The sequence below is a fragment of the Rhineura floridana genome, chromosome 18, assembly GCF_030035675.1.
Source record: "Rhineura floridana isolate rRhiFlo1 chromosome 18, rRhiFlo1.hap2, whole genome shotgun sequence".
Lineage (NCBI taxonomy): Eukaryota > Metazoa > Chordata > Lepidosauria > Squamata > Rhineuridae > Rhineura > Rhineura floridana.
The window spans coordinates 3063788-3090171 of NC_084497.1; the positions used below are offsets into that span (position 1 = coordinate 3063788).

General features: G+C 47.4%; 1 protein-coding gene across 3 annotated transcripts in view; it reads left to right on the top strand.

Moving 5' to 3' along the window:
• The window catches only part of LOC133372535 (scaffold attachment factor B1-like), a 31242-nt gene that overhangs the window by 1982 nt on the left and 2876 nt on the right, over positions 1-26384 (top strand). The window contains exons 1-18 of one of the 3 annotated variants that reach the window (XM_061601295.1): positions 77-171; positions 3593-3680; positions 5140-5204; positions 5302-5559; positions 8139-8201; positions 9086-9113; positions 10080-10599; positions 11091-11137; positions 13161-13261; positions 14207-14356; positions 14616-14719; positions 15513-15652; positions 16893-16984; positions 18589-18725; positions 22171-22455; positions 22700-22837; positions 23722-23761; positions 25711-25826. In XM_061601295.1, coding sequence (XP_061457279.1) covers positions 3644-3680; positions 5140-5204; positions 5302-5559; positions 8139-8201; positions 9086-9113; positions 10080-10599; positions 11091-11137; positions 13161-13261; positions 14207-14356; positions 14616-14719; positions 15513-15652; positions 16893-16984; positions 18589-18725; positions 22171-22455; positions 22700-22837; positions 23722-23761; positions 25711-25826 — 2321 coding nt within the window. In that variant the 5' untranslated portion in view covers positions 77-171; positions 3593-3643. Of the gene's footprint in view, positions 1-76; positions 172-3592; positions 3681-5139; positions 5205-5301; positions 5560-8138; positions 8202-9085; positions 9114-10079; positions 10600-11090; positions 11138-13160; positions 13262-14206; positions 14357-14615; positions 14720-15512; positions 15653-16892; positions 16985-18588; positions 18726-22170; positions 22456-22699; positions 22838-23721; positions 23762-25710; positions 25827-26384 lie in introns of those variants that run through there. The other 2 variants (XM_061601294.1, XM_061601296.1) reach the window with 2 other exon arrangements.

Below are 26384 nucleotides of genomic sequence, written 5' to 3' on the forward strand. Positions count from 1 at the left end.
GGGGAGATTCTTCAGGGCGCCCGGCGTGGAAGGGGTCAAGCGTTCGTGGCGCATGCGCCGCCGCTGCCGGCATTTCTCCCGCCAGTGGACCATAGACTCAGAATTGTGTAGACGCTCCGTCGGAGCCCATCCTTCAGGGCTCACTTCTGAAGGCACATAAAGCTAAACAGGGTCAGGTCTAGTCATTGCCTAGAAGGGAGACCACCGCCTTGGGTTTCAATCATGAAAAGAAAGGCGGGGTATAAATGTAATAAATAACAATTGCCACCGCTTGCTGGTGCTTTGGCGTCATTGTTACTGTGGCACGACAGCAACAGCCTTTTAAAGTGGAGACCTTATCCCGCTCTGTGTTGGAATTAACTTTTTTAGATGCTTTGGTTTTGAGATGTTTTAGGGTGTTTGTAGTGCTTTTGTTTGCTGCTCTGGGCTCCCTCTAGGAGGAAGGGACACAAATTAAAAAAATTATACATATTGTACACACAGTGCATAACGTGTATATATGTATATGTGCATATGTAGAGAGAGATGTTTTTAAAGATGTTTGTTTTAATATGTTTTAAAGTGCTTTCAGTGTTTTTGTTTGTTGCTCTCAGCTCCTTTTAGGAGGAAGGGTGGGGCTATAAAAATAATAAATAATGTAGCCAGTGTGGCGTAGTGGTTAGAGTGTTGGACTGTGACCTGGGAGACCAGGGTTCAAATCCCCACACAGCCCTGAACCTCACTGGGTGACCTTGGGCCAGTCACTGCCTCTCAGCCTCAGAGGAAGGCAATGGTAAACCTCCTCTGAATACTGCTTACCATGAAAACCCCATTCATAGGATCGCCATAAGTCGGAATCGACTTGAAGGCAGTAAACATACATATACACACACAAATGCCTATCAGTACACGCATATTGCATACGTATATCTGTGTGTGTGTAGAAAGAGAGAGCTTTGTTTTAATATGTTTTAAAGTTTTTTGTTTTTAAGATGTTTTAGAGTGTTTTTAGTCCTTTTGTTTGCTGCTCTGGGTTCCTAGGACAAAGGGCAGGAATATAAATCTAATAAATAAATTGCACCCACAAACACATTTATATACACACACATTGCGCATATATATATTATGTACGCATACATAAATGTGTGTATATATAAAAGACAGGTTTTTAAAAGATATTTTTAAAGATGCTTTGTTTTACTATGTTTTAAAGTATTTTGTTTTTCAGATGTTTTAGAGTGTTTTTGTTTGCCGCCCTGGGCTCCTTCTAGGAGGAAGGGCGGGATATAAATTTAATAAATAAATATATAATAGTCACCATCTATGTACATGGTGCCAATAATCATTGGGTTGTCTTCAAGTAAGTCCTGCTTGGAGGAGGTCCATTAAAATTAATGAGCCTAAGTTAGTCATGCCTATTATCTTCAGTAGGTCTGCTCTGAGTAGGAAGAGCATGGAATACCACCCATCATCCTTATATATAGCACCATCTGTGCAGAAAAAAAAAGTATGGGGTAGGTCCATGCCCCAAAGAGCTTGCAGTATAAAACTATTCACAAGGGAGACAAACTGAGCGGGCGGGGAGAAGAATGATGACTTCAATTGCACTTATTCTGGCCTAGTTACAGTAAAGACCAGGAAAAAAGCCCTTCCAAAATCTACAGTTGGACAGCTGGTGGTAGGAGCTTGCCTGGCGCGTTCAGTGGATACTGCTTCCCCCTCCCAGTGCTGCTCTTTGAAGCCACCTCTCATGGCTCCTTTCCCCCTCAGACCTTGGAGGTGGAAAGGAGAAGGGTATTGATGCTTGCGAAGCATAGGGCTGACAACACCCCTTGTGCTGTGGTTCCCCAGTTTGGAAACCCTGTGTAGTGGATTTTAACTGCAAATCATGTGGCATCAAAATGATGTCATGTGATTGACAGGTGGGTTGCTCCCTCCCACCTGTCAAGTTGGCAGGTGGGATATAGATGCACATACACAGAAGGAAAAATTGTAAACACACACTTGTGCATTTTGTCCTCTGATCGTCTGTGTGTGTGGATGTGTTTGTAAAACATGAAATACTGTTTGACAAACAACTGTTCACAACAGCAGTGACTGGCAACAATTTGGCACTGTTGATAAATACCTGTAGCAGGATTAGAAACTGCTGCCCTTACTTCTAGCCAGACTGGTAGAATTCAGATCTCCTGGTGATTTCCATCCATATGCCAACCCTTCACGCATCTGTTCTAGGGTACTCTACAAAAGCTAATGCCACAATAAAGTCCAGGTGCTGCAAGACTCTTTGTTGGTTTGTGTGTTCATTCCCTGGGATAGAAGTGAGAGCTGTGGCTAGAAACCAAGGAAAAGGAGCGGAGTGTTCTAGCAGGAAGGTTAAGCATTTAAAGGTGCAGTGCATCTGCATGCAAGTTAGTGGTGTGCAAGGCTTCTGCTTTCTATCAAGTGCTCGATTTGTGCTTGGGGAGGCTCTGAATGAACAATGTCAGCAGATTGACCTAAAGCAGCAATTTTATCCCCCACGTTCTCAATTAGGTTATGGGGTGGGGTGGGGGAAAGATGGCACTGAGGCTGAGAGAAAGTACCTCACCCGGTGATGTTCCAGGACATTTTGAATTGGGGAATTTCCTGGAAAATGTTCTGGATATTTCTTCCCCTATGCAAGTTAAGGTAATTTGTTTTCAGAGAACGTTCTTAATGCCTTAGAGCCAGATCTCATTTACCATGCTTTTAATTATATTTAGAAAACGGCACTAAAAACTTTGCCAATGTTGCAGTTGGCATCCACTCATTATTACAAATGGAATTATGAAACAGTACATTTTCTATGGAAAAATTAAGTGGTACCTAGTGAGTTCCTAACGGAGCCAAGATCTGAACAGGAAACTTCCTGATTTGAAACTCAGTCTGTTAGCACTCACTGTGGGAGGTATCCTTGTCCTACTCAGAGTAGTCCCATTGAAGCTAATAGACATTAACTTGGGTGCATTCTGATATAGTTGAATGATAACCCTATGCTGCACCGATATCTCTCTTCGCTGCAACATGAGAGGGTGTGCTGCCACCTGATCATTGCTGCTCTCAAACCCTGGAACGTATCTCGGTTGTCCTCCCAAGGGTGGCATAATTGCCCTGAAGATGAAGCCTTCATACTGTTGGCAGAGTAGCAAACAGCAGTGTCTGAGCTGAGTGTGTGAATCTTGCCTGAGGAGCGTCCTGTACTTGGATGTAATCACACTGAGACTCCTGATTTTTGGAAAATAAGAAAGCTCAGTTCATTACAAGGAAATACATACTTGATGGGAAAGAGCTCCTAGTTGTAACTAAGTTGGGGGTGCAAAGAGACATGCTTGCTCTTTGCCCTCTTGCTGATGGGGAGGAAGATGTCTCCTCTCCGAGGTAGGACAAAGAAGGGAGGAGTCAGATAATGAGGTCAGCAACCCTAAGAATATCAGCCTACTGCGGAAGGAAGGTCAGAGAGACAGTCTAGGAAGCGAGGAGGTTCCTTTCTCTCTCTCTACTTTATCCCCATATGCAAATGCACCCAATAAGCTGAGTTGCATCCGAACACGTCCAGCAAATAGCAACACTGGTTTTTGCATTTGTTTCACAGGCTGTTGAGGAGGAAGGGGGAGACCCTGAAGAGATTCCAGTGGTGTCGGAAATGACTGCCAAGAAGGCGCCCAAGAGGAGCAGCAAAGGTAGGTGAAGGAAGGGGGGGGTCTTTTTGGGTGTGGATGGCTAACTCACCTGCAGAAGCCGGGTGTCCGTGCTTCCCCCCAAAGCGCACACACACACAGAGTACTTGCTCAAGACCTGTGACTGTGTGGTCAGGTATGGGGAGGAAATTGCAGTTTGGCTGTACTCAGGAGTTCCCCACATCACCCAAAAGCTTAATCCTGTGACTCTGCATACAGTGTTGCATCCGGCAGAAGCAACCTGCAGCTCAGTCCAGTGCATTTTTCCTTGAAAGGAAATCCCATGGGGTTCAGTGGGGCTTTGCTCCCCAGTACGCAAGCGTAAGATTGGGCAAGGTGGCAAATACGTTTTGAGGCCTCCACTGTTTCCTGTTTAGGAGCCAGTGTGGTGTAGTGGTCAGAGTGTTGGACTAGGACCTGGGAGACCAGGGTTCGCATCCCCACACAGCCACGAAGCTCCCTGGGTGACCTTGGGCCAGCCACTGCCTCTCAGCCTCAGAGGGAGGCAATGGGAAACCCCCACAGAATGCCACTTACCATAAAACCCTATTCGTAGGGTCGCCATAAGTCGGGATCGACTTGAAGGCAGTCCATTTCGATTTCCCGCTGTTTCCTGTCTATAGCTCTCTATAAACAAAACCTTGTGGGTTGTATTCAGTTAAGCCCTCCTTCCAGTAGACCCATTGAAATTAACGAACCTAAATTAGTAATGTCTTTTAATTTCAATGGGTCTATTCTGGGTAGGACTAGCACTGAATACCACCCTCCATATAAAAAACTGTGACATCAAGGGGAAGGATTCTAGCTGAAAATTGTTATATAGAGGAGCATTTAGTTATCTGCCTCTTCCCCCCCCATCTGAAGCAGCATAGAAAGACATTTACCACCTCATCTGCTGTATGTATTCAGTTTATGAGTTGCCTGCCTTGTAGTGTCTAGGCGACTGACAATTAGTCATTCAAAACGATCAAATAACATATTTCCAAAGCAGCAACTAGCAGCGTATGAAATTGGCCATGGCAAGTGAATTGATTGATTTTGCCCATTGGTGGGATTTCTTTATGGTTATTTGTGGCAGCTATTTTTTATTTGGAGTAGGCCGTTGTTCTTCAGCAGGTGGCAGTCGAGGCGCATTACTGCAGGGTATGCCAACCTTTTTGGACTAGTGGGCCCACCATGCAAATACATGGTAAAAAAAATAATTAAGGAATGGCTCTCTGAGTGCTTGTTGGGTTAAAGTTGGGTCCCAGGTCTGAGATAAAGTGAAGACTGCAGGAGTAGACGTGGCATTGACCGATCTTGGTCATGTCGTGTGTTGGATCCAGAGTCGTTTGTAAGAATTAAGTCTTAGTTATACCCTAACCCTCCTTACATTTTTCATTTGCATTGCAGGAGAAGTATTGAATAGCCATCCTTTCTTGGGTGTATATGCATGTGTGTTTAATGACTCTTATTTTGTTAGGGCGTAGACCGGGGGAAGAGGGAGCTGAAGGCAACAGCCTTGAGGATGACTCCGGAGATGGGCAGGTACAGCTAGCTTCGCCTTGCAGCTGCAAAGCAACAGTTCTGCGTTGGGGTCCTGACAGCAAATTATATATATGGCCTTTTTTTTTTCTTTCCGCAGGAGGATATTGAAGCAAGTTTGGATAACTTGCAGGATATTGACATGATGGATATTAGTGTGTTAGATGAAGCTGAAATAGATAACGGCAGTGGTGTAGATGACTGTGCTGATAGTAGACTTGACTCCCCCTCTGATAGTAAAGAAAATGCTGGTGCAGAAAGGCAAGAACGTCCAGAACAGCTTTCAGGATGTCCTGTAGAGGCACCTCCAACTTTGTCAGACATTAAAGAAGAGTCGAGAGAGATACCAGTAGCCATGGTATGCATCTCTTTGAAAATAAATTAAAATAAAAAATATGTGCGGGATCAGATGAATAATCGCCACAACCTTTATTTATTTATTTTCTCAAATTAAAACAGTGGAAATAATTTAGGATTTTTTTAAAATCCCATTTCATCCCCCCCCCTTCGTGTGTGTGTGTATGCATGTGTGTCCCCAAAGCCATGGCATTTTTTGCCTGAAACATAGAAGCTTTAAATGCATGCATCATAAACATTGTGTGTGGCAGAAAGACTCCAGAAAGATATACTTCTTTAAAAATATAGTGAAAGGCTTTGTTAGTTTGTTTTCCTCCCATATGCATTTCCATACGCTCATCTTCCTGTGTATAGTCCCTGCAGGATGGGTGCAGAGGTCTACACCGATTGCAGCCCAGCTCATGACTTGGTTGAGCCGAATGGTTGCGAGGGAGCTGTTTGCTCTCCTTAGGATCCAGAGATCTCTGAAGAAACTCTATGAGAACCAGCTTAGCTCCTCCCCATCTAACAAAAAAGATGTGGTGGAGGGCCTGTATCCAGTGCTCATCCTACTTAGAGTAGACCATAGAAATCAATGCACACGTCTAACTTAGGCCCATTAAACTTCACTGGGTCTACTCTGAGTAGAGGTTAGATAGATACAAACCGCAGGTGCCCAACCTATAATCCCTTTAAGGGAAAGTATTTGGGTTTAAGCGAGTTTGTGATCTAGCTCTTAACCTCCTCAGTTGGGAAGTTTCGTTTGTGAGCCTCATGCCAAAATGTAGTGTTTAGAATTAGGATGCCACCCCCACCCAATCCAGTGCGATGATTTCAGTTAGTAAATTTCAGTTGCTTTAAATTGTTGTGACCTGCCATGGAACCTCAGGGTGAAGGGCTGGTGGTGGTGGTAGTAGTACTAATAAAATCAGGCATTTTAACCTGTCCAAGGTCTTGTGGCATGGAAGGGCAGATACTATCCTAATTCAGGGACCATTTGGATTTGGGAGAAGCAGGCCTGAATCCTACCCCTGCAAGTCTTTATTTGTGCAATATGGAATGCGCTAGAGAAAGGTCGCTTTTGGGTGGGTCGCGATTGTAATGCCGTGGCCATGTCTGAGTGCTCCATACGTACATGTGCTCCACAATGGTGAAAAGTTGGCTGTGGCAAAACGTGCACAGCTGGCCACTGGGGCAGCAGCTTTTAATACTGTGTTCTTGGGAACCCAGGGAAGGGGTTCCTTGCAGGCTTATCGGGGCTTATTTTGGCACACGCACACCGCGAATCCTTTGTGACACACTTCAAAGTCCAATGTAGCTGTCAAAAAGTGAAGCCAGCCTTCTTGCCAGCCTCAACCTGCGTCAAAAGGCTTCCCTGCCTTCTATGGGGGTTAATGTTGCTGGGGTCTCAGACACACCCACCATTGGTACCTTTAGGTCCTGCTTCTTAAAAGCAACACTTTTCTAAGCTTTTAATTTGGGGGGCTGTTTTGGCAAGTGGCATGTTTGCCTGCTAACACAGGTCTCCTCTTACTGTTGGTGGTATTCAGTGCTAGCCCTACTCAGAGAAGACCCATTGAAATTAATAGCCATGACTAGCTCATTCCTTTCAGTGGGTCTGAGTAGGACTTATTTGAATACAACCCAATGGATGGTATTCAACAGTAGACCTATTCAGAGTAGACTACTGACATTAAAAGACATGACCAACTTAGATTCCTTAACAGGATTTCGTTGAATACAACGCTGTATATTATTTATTATATGTATATCTCCTCCTCCTCCCAAAGGTGTCCTGGGCAGCAAACACCAAGCAATAAAATACCTTAAAACCACCCTAAAAGCAATTAAAATGCAGATCCGCACTGGGGATAAAGATCCCCACTTAAAAGGCTTGTTGAAAGAGGAGGGTTTCCAGTAGGTGCTGAAAACACAACAGATAAGGTGTGACACTAATATGTGAAAGGTGGTGTAGAGAGAGGGATCTGATGGCAAAGGGCTAGTGCTAGTCCTACTCAGAGTAGACCCATTGAAGTGAACAGACGTAAGGTTCATTAATTTTAATGGGCCCGCTCTGAGTAGGACTTAGTTGAATGCAGCCTAGAGTGTCCCCTGGAGATAAAACCATGATCCTTTGTGGCCGGGAGAGAGGAACATGGGTGCTGCCTTAGTGAGACCGTTGGTCCATCCATCTCAGTGCTGCCTACACAGGCTGGCAGCGGCTCTCCAGGGCTTCAGGCCGGTGCTGCCAGGGATTGTCCCTGGGGCCTTCTGCATGCCAGGCAGCTGCTCTATCGCTGATCTACAGCCCTTCCCCATTAACCCCATCAAAACCCCGCTAGCCTTTGCAGCAAGAATAGGTTGTCATTTTCCATCCTTTTTTTTTTAAATTTCCCAGCTTCATTTGTTGCTGTTCTTAAGGAGCTAGTAAATATTTGTTGATTCCCAGTTGTTGTTGTTTTTGGGGGGTGGTAGTGGAGGGGAGATAAGGAGGCAACTTAAAAAGCAGTTGGGTCTCCCAGATTTCTCATTGAGGCGTGGTTTTCAAATGACGATGCGGTGGCTTTTACAGGACGACTGAAGTTGTTTTACTGCTTTTAGGTGGAAGGCGAAGATGCCAGAAGCACTCTAGATCTGGCATCCTTTGATGTTACAAATGTGAAGGTAACTTCTTTTCTTCTAAAACCATTTATTGAAAAATCCAACAAAAAGCTAGCTCTGTACTTTCTGGCTGAAGCAAATACATGGTCTATACGTCGAGAGGAGGGGTTGGGGAAACCTTACTTCTGTCCGGGGGACTGCCCTCCCTTGGGGGTGACTTAAGGGCTGCACACCAGGGGGTGGGTCAGAGCCCAAAGTGGGCGAGGCCAGGTGGTGCCGCACATTCCGGGTTGGAAGCTGCTCTTGGGCACCACAACTGCTTGATACTGATGGCTGGGCTGCTCCCCACCCAAAGCATCTAGAAGGCTACGTGATGAAGGGTTTCCCCTATAGTTGCAACGTGGCCAGTGTTTTATAGGGTTGCTAAGGCTCAGCCCCTGAAAATGTAGGGGGTGGAACTTGTGAGGTAAGGGCCGGTGCCTGGCAGATCTTGCAGGAGGGGCCTGATAAAACTGAGGCGGAGCCTGGTAAGGACACCTGAGGCCTCTTTGGCTGTGTCAGGAGCTTCAGGGTGGAGCCTGGTGGATGCTGCTGCGGTATGGGGGCGGGGGCACAAGTGGCAAATGCTCCCAAGCCAAGCAGAGGAGTAGCCTCCCCACCCCTTTGGTGCTTGCCATTTTGAAGTAGTGCTCTCTCCCTGGGAGACCCTTTGTTCCCTGAGAGGGAGGTGCTGCCTCCTACTGCCTCATTTCTCATCTCTCCAGTCTTCCTGGGATCTAGCGGGTGCAGCCTGTTAGGATTATTGCTGGGGTTTTTAAAATGAGCTGGCAGTGTTGCAGTTATTAACTCTGGCCTCCCCAGTTTTTATCTTTCATCTTGCCATATGGCAGAGTTTTGTAACATTCTCCTTGTTTCCCCCCCTTTTTTTTTAATCATGATTTTAATAGGAACTTGAAGAATTTCCGTTGGAATCAGGTACTGTTCTTTTTTAAAAAAATAGCATCACCAACAACTTGCTGTCCCTGGCCCCTAACCTTCCACGTAGGTTTTGCACACAAAATCCCTTGAATTTTTGGGGGTTTTATTCCACTAATAGTATCTGTGGCTCACTTATGCTAACTGGTGCACAATCCAAATCACGCACACACAAATGAAATGAAACCAAAAGACACAGAGATTGGAAACCTGGTCATATCACCAGATCTGCCATAGCCACACTGTCCTTATTTTACACAAGGCCAATCTTTCAAGAGAGAGGAATGGTTTGTTTTAAATCCCTTAACCAGGGAGTATGCTGAGCCTAACAGGGAGCAATTCCCCTTGTGCAGAGCAGATCTTGTGATATCACCCAGCGCCTTGGGTTCTGTAACACTGAATAGAGAAGTACAGTTGAGCGTAAAGGCAGGGCCTGAAATCCTGAAGCAGATTCTTGGAAGACAGAAGAGATGGGTCAGTCATGGAAATAACCTGCTTTCTGAACTACACTTGTCTTCTCATTCCCATCTGGAGTTGTTCCTGGTGTTCACTTATGGACTAAGTCTCCTTGAAAGAATTTCAGTTTTAAAAAAAGTCTGGAAGCTGAACTGTCTGAAAGAATTGGTGCTTTTCGGTATAAAAATCTTGGACTTTGGAAGCTCATTTCTGGAGGAAAGAATAAAAAGCTATGCAACTACATGAAGATAAACGAGGAGCGACCTGGGAATGTTGCATATAAAAGGTTTTATTCCTCTCTTTTCAGGCAGTGTTCTGAGAGGCGTGTTAGACTGCAGTTAGTTTTAGGCATTTGAATGTGATATCCCCAAGGAGCTTTCCAGTCTCTGTGTAGCCCTTAGCCGTTCTCTCTCAGTGTTAGCCTGGCAGCCATGCCCGTTCCGCATTTGTCTTTGCTGTGTTTCCCTGGTGATTAAACCTTGTGCCATTCTATTCCTGTTAAATCCATAGAAAATGAGAAAATGCTCGACATTTTGGGTGACACTTGTAAATCTGATCCCCTTAAAGAAGAAGCTTCTGAAGCAGAGCAGGCACAGGAAGCGAAGATCTCGTTGCCGGTCAAAACGGAAGCGGAGGAAGAGGAAGACGCGCCGGCCGCTGCCGCCGCCGCCCAATCGGACGGAGAAGATCTTTTAGATACGGACAGCCAGTCAGGCCGGGCTGCGGCCAGGAGCGAGGAGGAGGAAGCGAAGCATTTAGTGGTAGCCAAAGGGGAGCCGGGCGAAGAGGCAGTAGAGGAAGCTAACCTGGACTCTGACTCTTTAGCGGTAGAGAGGAGGAGTGGTGGAGGAGGAGGAGGAGGAGGAGGTGAGATTAGCACAGCAGCCCAGACTCTGGAAGCCAGTAGTGAGGAAACTGCGGAGAAGGACGCAGGTTCCCAAGGGGTTAGCCAAGATGACGAGAAGATGGAAGCCAAGGCTAATTGTGAGGAAGAGTCCTCTGCCCAAGAGGGTGGTGATCAAAACCTGAGGTTTGTTTTTTCTCCCGTTTTTAGACCAGATGCTGTCTTTTTCCCCCCTCCCTTGTTGGTTATTTACAAATGCACACGTATTGCGATTTCCTCAAAAGACCCTCTTGCGAGGGCCTTAACCAGATTATAGCTTACTCTACATAAAGTCTCTTGTTTATTTTAAGTTGTCCTTGCACACGTTTTTGTAGAAGGTGGCTCGATATTTTCCCCTCCCCAGACTTCCGTTCTAATTAAGAGTTTTATTTTATGTCGCAGTCTTCCAAGTTGAACTCTCAGCCTTTATCCTATATAAGCACTAGCTCTGTTTGGTCATCTCTGACCTCATTGTTGAGTTTTTAAAAATCCCCGCCCCAAAAGGGTTAATTCCTTTCACAATTAATTTTTTTTTCTGGTAGGTATCTGATCATGCAGCCTTGCCTGCTCTTTTTCACTTGGCCTGTTTCTTGTTGAATAATGTTCTTCGTTTTTCCCCCCCCCATCCCTGTCTTTAGCTCTAATAAGGATGCAGAGGCCAAAACTGCTTCAAAGGATGAGAAGGGTAGGTTTCAGCTATTCCTCTTTTTTCCCAAAAATTCATGGAGGATAAAGCTATCATTGGCTGCTGGTCATAATGCCTGTGTACTACCTGCGTTATCAGAGGCCATTTGCTTGTCTACATCAGCTACTGGGGGACAGAAATGGAGAGTGGAAGCTGGCTTGTTAGGGCAACTGAGAAGTCGCCCCACCGACCCAAGTCTTCCATCAGCCAGTTCCTCCCTGCCTGTCTTCCTACTTACTTACTTATTTGTTATTATTTATTAAATTTATATCCCTTCCTTCCAGAAGGAGCCCAGGGCGGCAAACAAACACTAAAAGCACTTTAAAACATCTTAAAATCCAAGACTTTAAAACATAAGGAAAACATCTTTAAAGAATGCATCAAAACAAAACATCCTAAAGGCACCTTTAAAAAAAACAACTTGTGCCCAGTCCAGTGGCTCCTCTTCTGCCCCAGTGTTGCTCTTGTAGACCTCAGCAGGGAAGAGCATGGGGGCAAAGCAAGAATTTCAGTAATACCTCAATCAACAAAGCAGATGCGTTCCTGGATATTCTTTAACAGAAATTTTGGTACCAGAGGTAGGAATAACATGGAAAGAATAGGGATAGGCTTCTACATCCACTCATAGATGGTTGGACAGCTTCAACAGGGGCTTCAAAGGGTGCCTGCCCAGCACCTTCCCATTCCCCTTCTGAATCATATTGGATCCTTCCCTCCCCAGCCCTGGGAGAAAGCAAGAGATCTCTTTAATAGGAAGCAAAGGCACAGGCCTGTCAGTTTCACCCTGGCAAAGCCAAGCCACAGGCTTGTCAGTTTATTGACAGCAAAGAGACAGGGTGGTCAGTTTCACCTTAAAGCAAAGTGGCAGGCTTGAAAGTTTATGGTCAGTTTCACCTTTAAAAAAAATCATTCCTTAAAAGGAGCTTGGTTCCTGGAGGAGTCGTTTTGAAGTATTACTGTCATTGATTCGGACTACTATTTGGGCTCCCTGCATTCCGCCACACCAGCCACCACAGGAAATGGGGAGAGTGCTGTTTTGCAATCCTCCTTGTGGGCTTCCTATTCGGACATCGGAATGACTACTGTGAGAACAGGATGCTGGACCAGATGGGCTGCTGGTCTGGTCCGGTGGGGCTCCTCTTCTGTTTGAGAATACCACCCACCGCCCCACACAGTGAATTGACATTTGCACAGAGCTGTTCTTTAGCAAAGAAATGGGGATGGTAGAACAAGAAGGCAGCTCTGCAAATCAGTCTCTCACTCTCTCTTTCTTTCTCTCACTCACTCACTAACACACACACACGAGGGGTTACAAAGAAGAATTTATTAACGCTGTAGAACAGCCTTCCCCAACCTTTGGGTCCCTAGATGTTGCAGCACTAACAGTTCCCATAATTCATTGGCCATGCTGGCTAGGGCTGATGGGAGTTGTAGTCCAACAACATCTGGAGACCCCAAAGGCTGGGAAAGGCCGCAGAAGAACAAGTCCTAATTCCAGAGCTTTTTGAGCCGATTGGCTCATCATCTCCAATCCTATTTGCAGGTAGTGGGTTGTATCCAGCTACGCTGCACTTAAGACTAGACCCATTGACATGGAGCTCAATTAATTGTGTCTGTTAATTTCAGTGGGTCTACTCCAAGCATGACTCAGGTTGAATATCAAAGTTACCACTAAATAACCTGGTAAACATGAAAGAGTCTTGAATTATTTATTGGTTTTGTTAGTCACCTGAAGGCCTCCAAGCAAATCACAACATCTTAGTGCCGAAATCAGAACAGTTGAGCTCTCAGGTGGGTCATAACCAAACACTGGGTGGCATTCTGTGCTACTCCTACTCAGAGTAGACCCATTAAAGTTAATAGGCATGACTAACTTAAGTTCATTCATTTCAGGGGGTCTGCCCTGAGTAGGGCTTTAGTTGAAGGCAACCCATAACTTCCCAGGCTGTTCGTTTTTGTGATGCTGTCTTTTCTTTTTGGAGGCAGACAATTGTCTTTTCTCTCCTCTCCATTTCCAACTTAGGTCGTGCCAGTAGTAGCTCTGGCAGAAATCTGTGGGTTAGCGGGCTTTCCTCTTCAACCAGAGCTACTGATCTGAAGAACCTGTTTAGCAAATATGGGAAGGTAAGACTTTTTCAGAAATAAAACAAGGCTGAAAAGTATTAAATCTGCCAGTCTTCATTCAAATTGCCTTTTACATTACATTTCTGGGTGAGTGTCTTTGCTGATCTTCCGTCCTCTTTTTCTCCTTGTTGGTAGATTTTGCCCACCTTACTGAGAACCAGCCCAAATAAATAGCTGGGGAATGTAAACAGGCTTGGCTTCCTTAAGTCAGGAGCAGCAACTATCTTATTTATTAATTTATAAAAGTATTTATGTACCGTTCTCTCACAAAACCATCAGGGCAGGACATGCATGCCAGTGCCTCTTGTAAAAAAATACAAAGGAGAAGAATAGCGATTGAGTTGTAGCGTATTGGCTATCAAGGTTGTGTAACTTAATGATGAAACTCCTTGCCAGAAATGTTGATCTTTTCACAATTCCCACTCTGTGCAGAACGCATTTGCGTCTGGTGCCGGACAGTGTCTCAGCAGTATTTATTTATTAAATTTACATCCCAGCCTTCCTCCGAAAGGGAGCCCACGGCAGCAAGATCTCTGTTGTGCCCTGTACAGAGACCTCAAAGAGCTGGGGTTCTCTCAATAGTTTAAGGCAGCCTTTCCCAACTAGTGAGCCTCCAGATGTTGTTGGACCACAATTCCCATCTTTCCTGACCGTTGGCAGTGCTGGCTGAGGCTGATGGGAGTTGTGGTCCAACAACATCTGGTAGCCCACTAGTTGGGAAAGGCTGGTTTAAGGGATAATTTCTAGGCATCGCTTTTCCACACTCCCACCACATGTGGAGGTGTGATCTGGTGGCATTGCAGCCATGTGAGCCCTGGGCTGAAGAACTGAGTCTCTGTTTGCTTCTATTCTTTTTATTTGCCCTCTGTTGGCGATTACTTTGGACTGCTGCAGACCTTGCTGTGACAGAATTACCCACTTTTCATTTTCTCCCTCCCCCGTCAGGTGATGGGTGCAAAAGTGGTGACCAACGCACGCAGCCCCGGCGCTCGCTGTTACGGCTTCGTCACCATGTCTTCGTCCGAAGAAGCGACTAAATGCATCAGCCATCTGCACAGAACGGAACTGCATGGGAAAATGATCTCTGTGGAAAAAGTAAGTTTTTTTCCCTTTTTGCTACCTGCGTGACCCAGGAAGGGTGTTTCTGGCCAGCAGAATTGTGGCAAGGCATTTCCTGGACCGTTCCACGTTGGGCTGCAAGTGCTTATGTGTGTGGAGAAGGAGCGTTATCATGTCCTCGCCTGTTTGGCCATCTGAAGCAGTTCAGCCCAGGAGGAGCCTCTTATCGCCTGCCCCTGCTGACTTGTGAACACACATGCACGCACCATCGCTAATTCCCTCCACGTCATTGCAGGCCAAAAATGAACCTGCCGGGAAAAAGGCACCCTCGGAGAAGAAGGAGAACGAAGGGAAGAAAGAGAAGGACAGGCGCCATTCGACAGACTCCAAGTCGGAGAAGTAAAGTGGCGGTTTTTAATCCTCCCTCGCGGGCCAGGCTTTGGGGTTTAAAATAAATAAAGCGCTCTCTCATGGCAAAGCCTGAACGGAAAGAGCACATCTTCCCTGCCGCTGACTCAGCACTTGCACTGGGCAAAACGGCTTGGCGTTCTGTGGTCTGCTTGGGACATTGGGACTTGGGGTGGTGTCCAGCTTTTGTCCTACCCTTGAAGAGGACAAACGTGACTAGCTTCATTCTATTAATTTCTGAGTAGAGCCTAGTATGTAGCACTTGGGCACTTCCTGCTGTTGAATTCCCCCTCACGTCGCTACCCTTCCTCCTTCCCCAGTTTGCCTTCGGCCTGCTTCAAATGTAACCCTAAACCATATTCACGGAGGAGAAGGCTATCAGTGGCTACTGGCCACAATGGCTCTCCCTCCATGGTCGGAGGCAATATTCTGCTCAGTACCAGCAGCTGGAAGCCGCAAGAGGGGAGGCTGCTGTAGTGCTCTGGTCTTGCTTGTCGGCTTCCTGCTGAGGCATCTGGCTCAGGCTCTTCTTAGAGAGGCCCTTGGCCTGATCCAGCAGCCAGGCTCCTCTCATGTTCATAATTCAATGTGGTATGCTCAGCCCCCAGCTGCACCCACTTTCAACTACTGGTAGTTTGCTTTCTCTGAACCAGTACAAACACCTGGCTGTTTTTGTTCTGTGGGCTGTTTGAAACAGCCAAAGTCAGAAACTCCAGTTTAGGGTTACATCAGAGCTACCTTTTGTGTGTGTACACAATTAGTTCTAATATCCTTCTGCTTGTAGGTGTCTCAGCCTTAAGAAAGAAGAAAAAACAGAGAAAAGGGATGACCCCAAAAAGTCAGAAGAGAGGGACGAGAAAGAAGGAAAAGAAACGGAGGAGCATAAGAAGGGATCCTCAGACCGTTCGCGATCGATTAAATCAGGTAATGCAAGTTGATTTTTTTTAAAAAAACGCACAAACAAACTGATTTAAGGCCCTGCTATGAGCTTGATTCATTCACATGTGGGTGGGGTTGGACGGTGGGTAGCTTTCTGAATGATAATCGCACTACTCTTACAGAAAAGCGTGGTTGGATTGTGTTGTGGGGAAGCTCTTGCTAACGAATTTGAAACTTAATAAAGGAAGCGGCGAAAGCTTCATCTGAGCAGTTGAAAAAATGCATTCACAACACACGTGTTAACACCAGTCATTCCCAAATTACTGTGTGTGGTGAGAGCGGCTGAGAGGAAGAAATTAAATAACTGAAACACTCCTGGGAGTGCAAAACAATCCCAAAAGAGGCTGCCTGCTACATCTCTGCATGATCTGCAGCTCCGGCCTTGCCTACTTCTGATTGGCTTTTGCTGGGGGTGAGGGGCACATAACACTGTCACATCTCTGCACTGTGTGTGATGGCATCATTCAGTCGCTCCTGATGCAGCTGAATGATCTGCCTTCAGAAGAGGCTATCTGTTGTTGTTCAACATGATGTGCTGCTCCGGAGAGAGCAGTGGCTTGTGCAGAAATGCAGAGTGTAGTGTCCTCTGAGGGTGGGTAACTCGTGTACATGAAAGGCAAACTTTTCAGGCAATGCAGTGAGACGCACCTTCAACTTTAATTCGTTTGGGCGGGCGGGGAATGTGCCTTGGCTGCTGAAACTTTGGGAATCACTGGACTCACATTCATTTGAGCGATTCATAGCATCTCTTGACTTGCTAAGAAAAATTACTTTGTCTCCAGCACCTGTGAAGTATCCAGCTTTATCTGGAGATGTAGACCCCATGTATCTGATTCTTACTTTTGCAATGGTTTGTTCACCAGATACAAACAAACCTAACTGATCTCTCAAGAACAAGATCAGGAAGGCAACTCTGCCCCCTGTCTTGGATATTAACTTTTGCTGGAGCTTTGCTTTGTAGATCCTCTCTCATTTTGTCTTCTTTGAGTTGTTCTCTCCCTTATCTTTGTTCGTGGCAAATGGTAGCATCCAAGAATCTCTCCCTGACGGTCCATCAGTTTTGTTCAATGTAAAACATTTAAAGGGATGTTGGCCCTCCAGATACTGTTCCAGTCCAGTTCCCATCAGCCCCAGCCAGCGTGGCCAATATTGAAAGACAGACCTCTGCCTGATTTCTGCAGTTGTTCTGGAGGATCGAAGTGCCCAATCCATTGTTGTCTTGCAGGAAGCCAAGGAACAGAGCGGACAGTCATAATAGATAAATCCAAAGGAGAGCCGGTTATTCGTGTGAAAACCACAACCACGTCGAAAGAGAGAGTAAGCCTTCAGATTTCCTTTGGCATCTTGAAATGGGATAGTGTTGAGAAAAGGGCAGCTGGGGACAGGACGGGCTCATCACTTTAGTAGCTCCAGTAAATAAACCCGCACACTTGTCCCCGAGCGGGCACAGAAACCATGTGCCTCGTCACCATTTGCATAATGGGATGGTGTTGCAGGAGTTGAAACGGCTACAGCTGAGCCAGCATGAAAGCCCTCGTGTGGACTACGCAAGGGGTGGGCCCAGAGATAAAAACTTCAGGCTTCATCATCCATTGTGCTTCTAAAGTGCGGGTGGGCAAGCCTGCGGCCCTTAGTCTTAATTTTGTGTGGGTGTCAGAAAGAGAGAGAGAGAGAAGAAAGTGGGCATTGGAAAGAAAGAATTAAAAAGAGGGTGGCAGCATGCGAGAGAAAGGGTGTCAGAAAGAGAGAGAGGGTGGAAGGGAGAAGCAGAAAGGGTGTAGAGAGAGTGGGGGATGGCAGAAATAAAAGAGGCTGCCCACCCACTTTTGGCTCTGCCACCTACCTCCTTGACAAGATATGAATGAATGAAACTTTATTTTTACCCCGCCCTTTTTCCAAACTGGAACTCAGGGCGGCTTACAAATAGAACTACATGTAGTTTAAAACATAGAAAAACATACAATTAAAATACAATCAAACTGTGCACAACTTTAAAACCGTAAAAGGCACTTAAAAATCTAAAAACAATTTAAAATAATACAGATAATAATGTAAAACAATAAAACAAGCCTTGTAAAGCCCAATCCTAAACACCTTCTATCCCAAAGGCCTGTCGGAATAAAAAAGTCTTTACTTGCCGACGGAAGGATGGCAATGAGGGGGCCATTCATGCCTCCCTAGGAAGGGAGTTCCAGAACCTAGGAGCAGCCACCGAGAAGGCCCTATCTCGCGTCCCCACCAATCGCACTTGTGAGGGTGTTGGGACTGAGAGAAGGGCCTCTCCTGAAGATCTCAGGGCCCGGGCAGGCTCGTATAGGGAGATACGGTCTGACAGATAGCCTGGACCTGGGCCGTATAGGGCTTTAAATGTCAAAACCAGCACTTTGAATTGTGACTGGAAACAGACTGGCAGCCAGTGGAGCTGTTGTAACAAGGGAGTTGTATGGTCCCTGTAACCAGCCCCTGTTAATACTCTGGCTGCAGCTCTTTGTACCAGTTTAAGTTTCCGAACAGTCTTCAAAGGCAGCCCCACGTAGAGCGCGTTACAGTAGATATGCCCCATGACAGGTTATCCCGGGGCGAGGGTGGTCCTCAGCAGACCCCTCCCCCCAAATTCCTGGTCTCTCTTCTGTTGCTTTGTGACTTGCTGGAGCTCCCCTGTTTTCAGGCACAGGTCTAGATGGACTGCTAATGTTCCCCAGCCAGGGCTGTACAGATGTTCTCAAACGCGATCTATCCTGATCTCCCCTTAAGGCAGCAATGTGGGGTGGATTACGCCTGGCACTGTCTAGGGAGGGAGAGGCAACGATGGGGCAGGGCGATGCGCTCTGCTCATCCTCGCAGCAGAAAAATGGACACGGGACGGCCCATCTGCATGCGTCTCTCTCTCATTATTTCTTACCCCTTACTGCCAACTTCAGAGCACAAAGAGCCACGACCGCAAGTCGGAGAGCAAAGAGAAACAGGACATTCTGTCCTTTGACAAAATCAAAGAGCAGCGGGAACGGGAGCGGCAGAGGCAGCGGGAGCGAGAGATCCGAGAGACGGAACGGCGGAGGTAGGTTGGAGCCACCCCCGCCCCTTCTGCTGCAGAATTCTCCTGTCCCAGAAATGGCCGGCACAGTTTCCTCCTTTATCTAGACCAAGGGCGGGGAGCCTCTGACCCCGTGCACTGGATGCAGCCCTCTGGGCTTCCCTGGCCAGCCTGCTGCCCCTCCCCTTTTGTCAGCCATGCTCTGCGCCCATCTGTGAGAGCCCTTACCTGGCTGGAATGCCTCTTTGAGCCATGATGCTGCCTCTTGCCTGCCTGCATGCAGAGGCGTGCGAGCTGGGGCGGCATGCTGAGTTTTTGGGTGGCTGGAACAAAGCCACAGCTGTCGCTCCGCCCGCTTTTTGAGCGCTGGCCATGCCCACCCCCTGGCAGTAGCCATGCCACCAGACTCCCTCAGTGGGAGAGACGGGAAGCAGGGCTCTTCCCGTCAACGTTGCTGGAAGACTAACTCCATCGGGCATCTCGTGCCCTGGAACTATTTGTGTGCCGGCTGGTCGTTGTAAGAATGGGTGCCTGAGTTTGCTTTTTTCCTCTTCCCTCCATGTCCCTCTTCCCTTGCATGTTGTATCTTTTGAAATTGTGTTGTTTTGACTGAGTAATCCACTCTGGGAGCCTTTTTTTGGCTGAGAAATGGGATACAAATACCCCCCGAAAATTGCCCACAAGACAATGTGACTTTCAGCTTGCAAGAGTCCCCACTCCTGCTACAGATGCCTTAAAATACAAATCTCTCCTAATGGTTTGTTTATGTATCATATTTATATACCACGGGTCAACTAAGTCCTCTGAGTGGTAAACAGTCCTGGAATGACAACGGCGCTTTTGGAGCTGAACCCAATGTTTGCCACCTCAGGAAAGACCCACTGAAATTAACTAATTTAAGTCCATTAATTTCAGTGGGTCTGCTGTGAGTGTGGCTTAGTTGGATACATGCGTGCCATCCTAGCCATCCGCGGTTAGGCACAAGCAAAGAGAGAAGATGCTCAAGCGTAGACAAACGCTACCTCTTAAAACTGGGAAACGTCTTTCTCTAATATTTCTTCCTCTGCCCTCTGCTCTTACAAGCAAAGTGGCGGGCAACAATTTTGCCACAGCGTGACTTCAAAATCCAGCAGGGTTGCCAGAAGGCAGGATAGAACTGCTTCTGGGCCTCCCATCCAACCCTCGGGCTGCCCATTGGTCCGCCAGTGCTGTGGAAGGTGGTACCTTCCAATTCTTAAAAACATTTTGAAGCACAAAAGGCAGGCGTCCCTTGACGCACCGTGCAGGCGGTGGGCCGAGGGCTATCTGTTAGCGTATTGATTCAAGTCTGCAGCCAGGCTGAAAAAGGAACTGAATCGCCTTCCTACCCTCACAGAGGGGAGCTCAAGTGTGGGCTTATAACCCTCCTTCTTCTCATTTGTTTCCACCCTTGTTCTCATGCATGGTGAGGATGGTGATAGGGCACAGTGCTGATCACGTCCTCTCTCCCCCCCCACCCCGTGTTTGAAATAGTTCTGTGTTCGCGCAAGCAGCCGGAGATCATTATCCAGTGATGACTTTGCGCTCTCTGTTGCCATTATCTATTATGCAGTTGTCATTTGCCTCGGCATCTGTGCTATCTGCTCGGGTTTAATGGGGATTGTTCAGCTTCCAAGTGAAGCTTTCTGCATATTCCCCCCCCAACACAGCCATTGTTCCAAGTAGATATTTTAAAAGGGCTCTTTATTATGTAAAAGTCTGACACATTTTCCTCTTAGCTGGCTGCGCACAGGCTGGCTGGTGAAGCTCTTCCTTTCTTTCCTGTTCCACTGATTAAACGTTGCCAGAGTACCTTTTTTGTCTTTTCTGACATGTAATTATTACATTTCTCCTCTCCAGGAGTTGCTTCTCTCCCCCTGCCCCATCCCTGCTCATATATTCACTTCTATATTGGTCTTTATCACTTCCCTTCCCCTGCTTCCCCCCCCCCCAGTCAGTCTTGCAAGCTCTGTGCCAGAGTTCCTCGAGGTGTGAAAGATCTCAGGGTTTTCCCTTCTCTTCCACAGAGTGGAGGGCGTTTCCTGATTCCTCTCTTAACAGAACCCTCTCCGTGGCAACTCATCTGTCTGTCACAGCACCCCACTGTACAATAGGGCATGCTGGGTAGCATTTTGTGGTGGGGAACCAGTTCACTGGTGGGGGTGTGCTGGCCAAGCCTTGTGGGCCCCATGTGTACTGAGCGCGTCTCCTAGAACAGCGACTGGCCGACTTCAGGCTTATGGGGCTTATTTATTTATTTTACTCTCATTATTATTTATCACATCTATTTGTCACTTACTTAAAAAATGTCTCAAAGCAGCTTATGAAAGTCAACCCACAGAAATTATTGTACGCTGTTCTTCCGTTATTTGCAGAATTTGTACAGGTATCAGAATTTGTATTACTGGGGGGGGACGACAAGGTCTTTTTTTGGGGGGGGGGGTAATGGAAAGCAGATGTGGACCAGCTGTGTGAGATGCAGTGAAATACTCATCTTTTGCTTCGCACCCTCCACTCCCAGAGCAGCAAATTGGGCTGGATTGTTTAGCTCTGCTTTTATATAAATTTCTCAACCCATTTGGTTGCCTCCACCTGCTCAGGACAAGCAAGGTCACATGGCACAGCTTAAATGACTTAAGCAGGTAAAGGAGACTCCGCCCCAGTTCCTTCCCAGCCCCACCCAGGCCACAACAAGAAGAATTAACAGTAAAATATATAATTCAGCCTTTGTAAAGACAGAGGAAAGTTACTACCCTGTAGACGGTTCTTACTAGCCCGCTAAGAAGTGAGTAGCTTATGTCTCTATGCTGGCTATGGAACGGGGAAATTCCGCTCCTTGGAACAAGAGCTGGCCTTTCAGCGTGGCTGCCCCTGTTTTGTTGGAATAGTGTCCCTGCTGAGATACGACAGGCTCCTGCTATCTGCACTTCTCGGAAACAAATGAAGACTTTTTCTCAAAACGGGTTTTCCCAGCTGGACAGACAGGTCTCTGCCATGGGTGCTGATTGTGTTTTGTTTTAAATACATCAGGTGTCTTTTGTGCGCTTGTTCTGTGTGGGTTTTTTGCTGTTTTTTAAGACTCATCGCCTTGAGACAGTTGTAGAAGGCGGTTTAGTTAAACTAACGATAACAACAAATAATAATGGAAATGCAGGATGCTTTAGCTTCGGCTAGTAAAAAACTATAAAAAGTAAATTGCTTTCTGCCAAGTGGGCTGGTGACCGGTGGGGGGGGGAGATCCATCGCTCCTCTGCCAGCCCCCTCCACTCACTTGTATGGGATTCCTTCCTGCCGGCTGCGGCCAGGCCAGTTGTTACAACAGAAGGCTGACATAACTAAAAATGAAACACCTGGCAATCCTCGCCCACCCCCAGTCAAAAGCAATGGGTTTTTCATGCATTTCACTCTTCCGAGATGACTAACCAAGTATCTCTGTGCATGTCTTGGCCAGGGAGCACGAGCACCGTGAGTGGAAGCAGCACATCCAGGCCGTCCGGGAGAAGCAGAAGCTCCAGTGGGCGCGTGAGCGGCTCCAGTTCCACAGGCAGCGCCTGGAGCGGGAGCGCCTGGAGCGGGAGCGCCTGGAGCGGGAGCGGCTGCACATCGAGCACGAGCGGAGGCGGGAGCAGGAGCGCATCCAGCGGGAGCGGGAGGAGCTGCGGCGGCAGCACGAGCAGCTGCGCTACGAGCAGGAGCGGCGCTCCGCTTTGAGGCGGCCGTATGATGCGGATGGGAGGTGAGAGGAGTGGCCCTGAATCCACCGTCACGGCTCCTCAGGGGAGGGGCGGCGGAAGCAGGCTCAGTTTGGTTTCATCGACTGCCCAAAGTGGCTCGCCGCAAATACCAAGGGTGGCGTTTACTCAGAGTAGAGCCGGTGGCCTGTTGTGCATGTTTGGTGCTGTGTGTTTTTTTTTAAGAAATGTCCTGGGGAGGGGGCTGACAGTTCCAAAGAGTTGCTGGATCGTGCTCTGTCCTTGCAGGCGTGACGACTCGTATTGGCCCGATGCAAAGCGGGCGGCCCTGGACGAGGGCTACCACTCTGACTTCGGCCGGCAAGATCGCTTCCACGTTTTTGACCACAGAGATCGCAGCCGGTATCAGGACCATCCAGAGGACAGGTAGCAGGGCCTTCCTTTCTGTCTCCTGCATGGTTGGAAACCGAGGGTTGAAGTCAACTAAATCCTACTCGGAGGAGACCCATTGAAATGAATGAACCTAAGTCAGTCGTGTCTGTTAGCTTCAGTGGGTCCGCTCTGAGTAAAACTCGCACTGAATACCACCCTGAGGACATGCTGTGGGTATTTTAGCACGGCTCTGGGTGATTCAAAGGGGGGAAGTGACGCCACTGAAGCCTTTCCATGCATTTCTGGCTCACTTACAGGCAGCCTTTAGGAAAGTGCCCACAGCTCAATGGCAGAGCATCTACTTGATATGCAGAAGGCCATAGGTTCAATCCATATCTTTGGGTGTTGGTTTTTTTAAACCATGAGGTGGTACAGTGATGAGAAAGGCCCCCCTCTGCCCAAAATCCTGGGGAGCTGCTGCCAATCAGAGTAGGCAATACTGAGTTGGTGAAGGCACCTTCCTCTGTTCCTAGAACTGACGGAGCCACTTCAGTTTCCTGACTTTTTGGCTGCAAAGATAGGAAGCTCTTCGCTTACCATGGTTACAGTTTTAGCTGCGCACCAGAGACGTTAAGTGAGAAAGTGACAGTCAGGTGTTTGAACGTATGGTGCACTGATCAGAGAACCAAAAGTGGCTTAGTGTCTTGCTATGTAAAGTGTGAAAGGACCTTGAGCCATCATGCCCCTGGTAGATGGTGGACATGCGGCCCTCACCTTTCAGTTGGGGTTGCCAAATCAGTCTTGCCCAGCAATGACCCTGCCAGATCTCCAGAAGGTGGTTATGGTGCTAGTAATTTCCTGTTGAAATGTGTGTTCATGTTAGCTTTGTTTCTCTCTTCTCCCTCTTCTCCACCCCTGCTCTCTTCCTTTCTTTCCAGGAGAGAAAGCTCTAGAACCATGCCGGATCGAGATGGGCAGGTATGCACAGGTGAAGCGGTGGTGTTGTCAAAAATGTTTTGGCCTTGTCTAGGAAGCGTGCTCAGCGGTTTATGAACTCAGGATATAGGCTGGTGTTCCTAGCCTCTTGTGTAGTAAGCTGAAAGTGTTCCCCAAGCATTTAACTTAAGCAGGTGGCTGCAGCAACCTGAACCATGAAGCCACCGAGAGAGCCGACAGCTGCATCTCTGCATGATTCCTGCTCCGGTAATGTCTCCCTCTGTGAAGTGATGTGCGTGTAACTCCGGCTCGTTTTACACACTTAAGCGTAACTGGATCACTTCCGTCAACGTAGCAGGATTTTATATCCATGCCAGGGACTCCAGTAGCATCGTGTTTGATTTTTGTTTGGGAGGGGGGAGATTTTATTCTTACACACTCTGAGAATAAATCCAATTAGGTATGCAAATGAAGCATAGCCTCAGCCTCCACAAGGAAAAGAAAGGAGAGTGCCATTGGAGATTTGGGGATCCCGGGGAAGCTAAATGATGTGGGTTTTTGGAAGGAAAAGCAGATTACAAATCCAATGAAAGTGACTGGCCTGTTGCCATGTGAGAGATTCACTGCCTACAGGAGAGCCCTTAAAAGACCATTATTTTCCTGGAGCCTCGTGTATGTGTGTGTGTCTTGCTGCGTAGAGGCAGCTTAAGAAGAGCCGTTCTTGAGTCATTTTGCTGGGGCACATTCACCTCATGTTGGCTGTACCGCATGCAACATCTTGGGAAATTAGATCTCGGACATAAGCCTGAGATCCATAGAATTGTAGAGTTGGAAGGGGCCTCTAAGGCCATCAAGTCCAACCCCTTACTCAGTGCAGGAATCAAGCATCCTTGACAAGTGGCTGTCCTCTCGAATGCCTCCACTGATCTGTTCCATCTTTGGGGTGGGGGAGGTTAAGATAAGGGCTCTGCCTTGAGATTGTTTTAACCACCTGAAGACTGCCAGCCCATTTAATCCACTCCATGAAAGAGAGGTGTGTGCATAGCTAAACGGTCACTTCGATCTTTTCAGTGGTTCCCACTGCTGAAGAGGCGAGCCTTTTTTTTAAACACACGCACACCACCACCACCAACTGAACAACTGATTGTTCTTTCAGCAGTGGAGCTGTTTGTATCAAAAAGAGAGAGAGAGAGAGCAAACCTCCGGCTTCGTGCCCTCTTGGGAACAACATTTGTTTTAAATATCTTTCACCTCTGGTTTCCCAGCTTTTCAGAAAGAAAAATTGCTCAAGGAGCTTGCAATAATACATGGAAAAGTTGTTGCAGAGTTAGGAATTTTGTGTTGCACTGCTGTAAGTTTTAAACTGGTTCTTTACTGAACAACATCGCCCATTACCGGTGGCACCAAGAAGGCAAGGGGGAAAGGAGGAAAGAGAAACTAAACACAACTCAGGAAGGAGGCTTAACTGCGTTAACCCTTTAGTGGCCTTTCCCTCTCAGTACAGCGGGTATTAATGAAAGACTTGCTTATTCCAACAAAAGTAGCAACAGTCACTGGAAGCAATGAAGGGCATGGCGTTATAAAGGTGCCAGAAGGAAAGCAGCCAAAGGTAGTGGCAGATCATTTGCCTCCATTTACAAACTAGGAGTATAGCTGGGTTGACTACAACAGCTCAGGATGAGCCAGAGTCGAATATCCCCTTTTATCCGAGTCCTGGCCACAGAGTTCTTGCTGCCTGCTTTACCGAGGGCTCTTTTTCCACATGCTTGTTCCTTATGCTTGATGACTCAAGCGTCAGCTCGGGTCTGTGAATGAGCCGCTGCAGGTCAGAACATGGAAAGGAGGCTCAAACAGCCTTCTGGAGTGAAGCGCCCATTGCAAAAGGTCCTGGGTGGCACACTGGCCCCCTCCACTCCCCTTATATTGCTTCAGTTTGATGACTGCTGGTGTGCACTGGGAAGCGTCACTCTTTGCGGGCTTGCCTTTTTCAGCACTACCCTGATGAGCGGCACGGAGGGCCCGATCGCCACTCGCGGGACAGCTGGGGGAGTTACGGGTCAGAGAGGAGGCTGAGCAAAGGACGTGGCTTACCCCCTCCACAGTCCCGGTAAGCGTATGTAGAGGAGCGCGCTTTGGATGCTGGTCCTGGGAAGGGGTGTGTCTGTTAGTCCTGGTTAATCACCTCAAAAAAGATCAGAGTTTGGAAAAGGGCTGCCGAAATGATCAAGGGGACGGAGCAACTCCCCTGCGAGGAAGGGTTGCAGCATTTGGGGCTTTTTAGTTTAGAGAAAAGGCAGGTCAGAGGCGACACGATAGCAGCACATAAAGTGATGCATGGCATGGAGAAAGTGGATAAAGAAAAGTTTTTCTCCCTCTTTCATAAAGCTAGAACTCGAGAGCGTTCAATGAACCTGAATGCTGGAAGATTCAGGACAGACAAAAGAAAGGAGTTCTTTATGCAGTGCCTAGTTATGGAATTTGCTCCCACAGGAGGCAGTAACGGCCACCAACCTGGGTGGCTTGAAATGAGGATTAGACATATTCATGGGGGATATGGCTACCAATGGCTACTAGCCACGATGGCTGCATTCTCCCCCCACTGTCAGGGAGGGCAGTGCAGAATATGCAGAACCACCAACCTTGGCTTTCTAACTCTTACTCGATG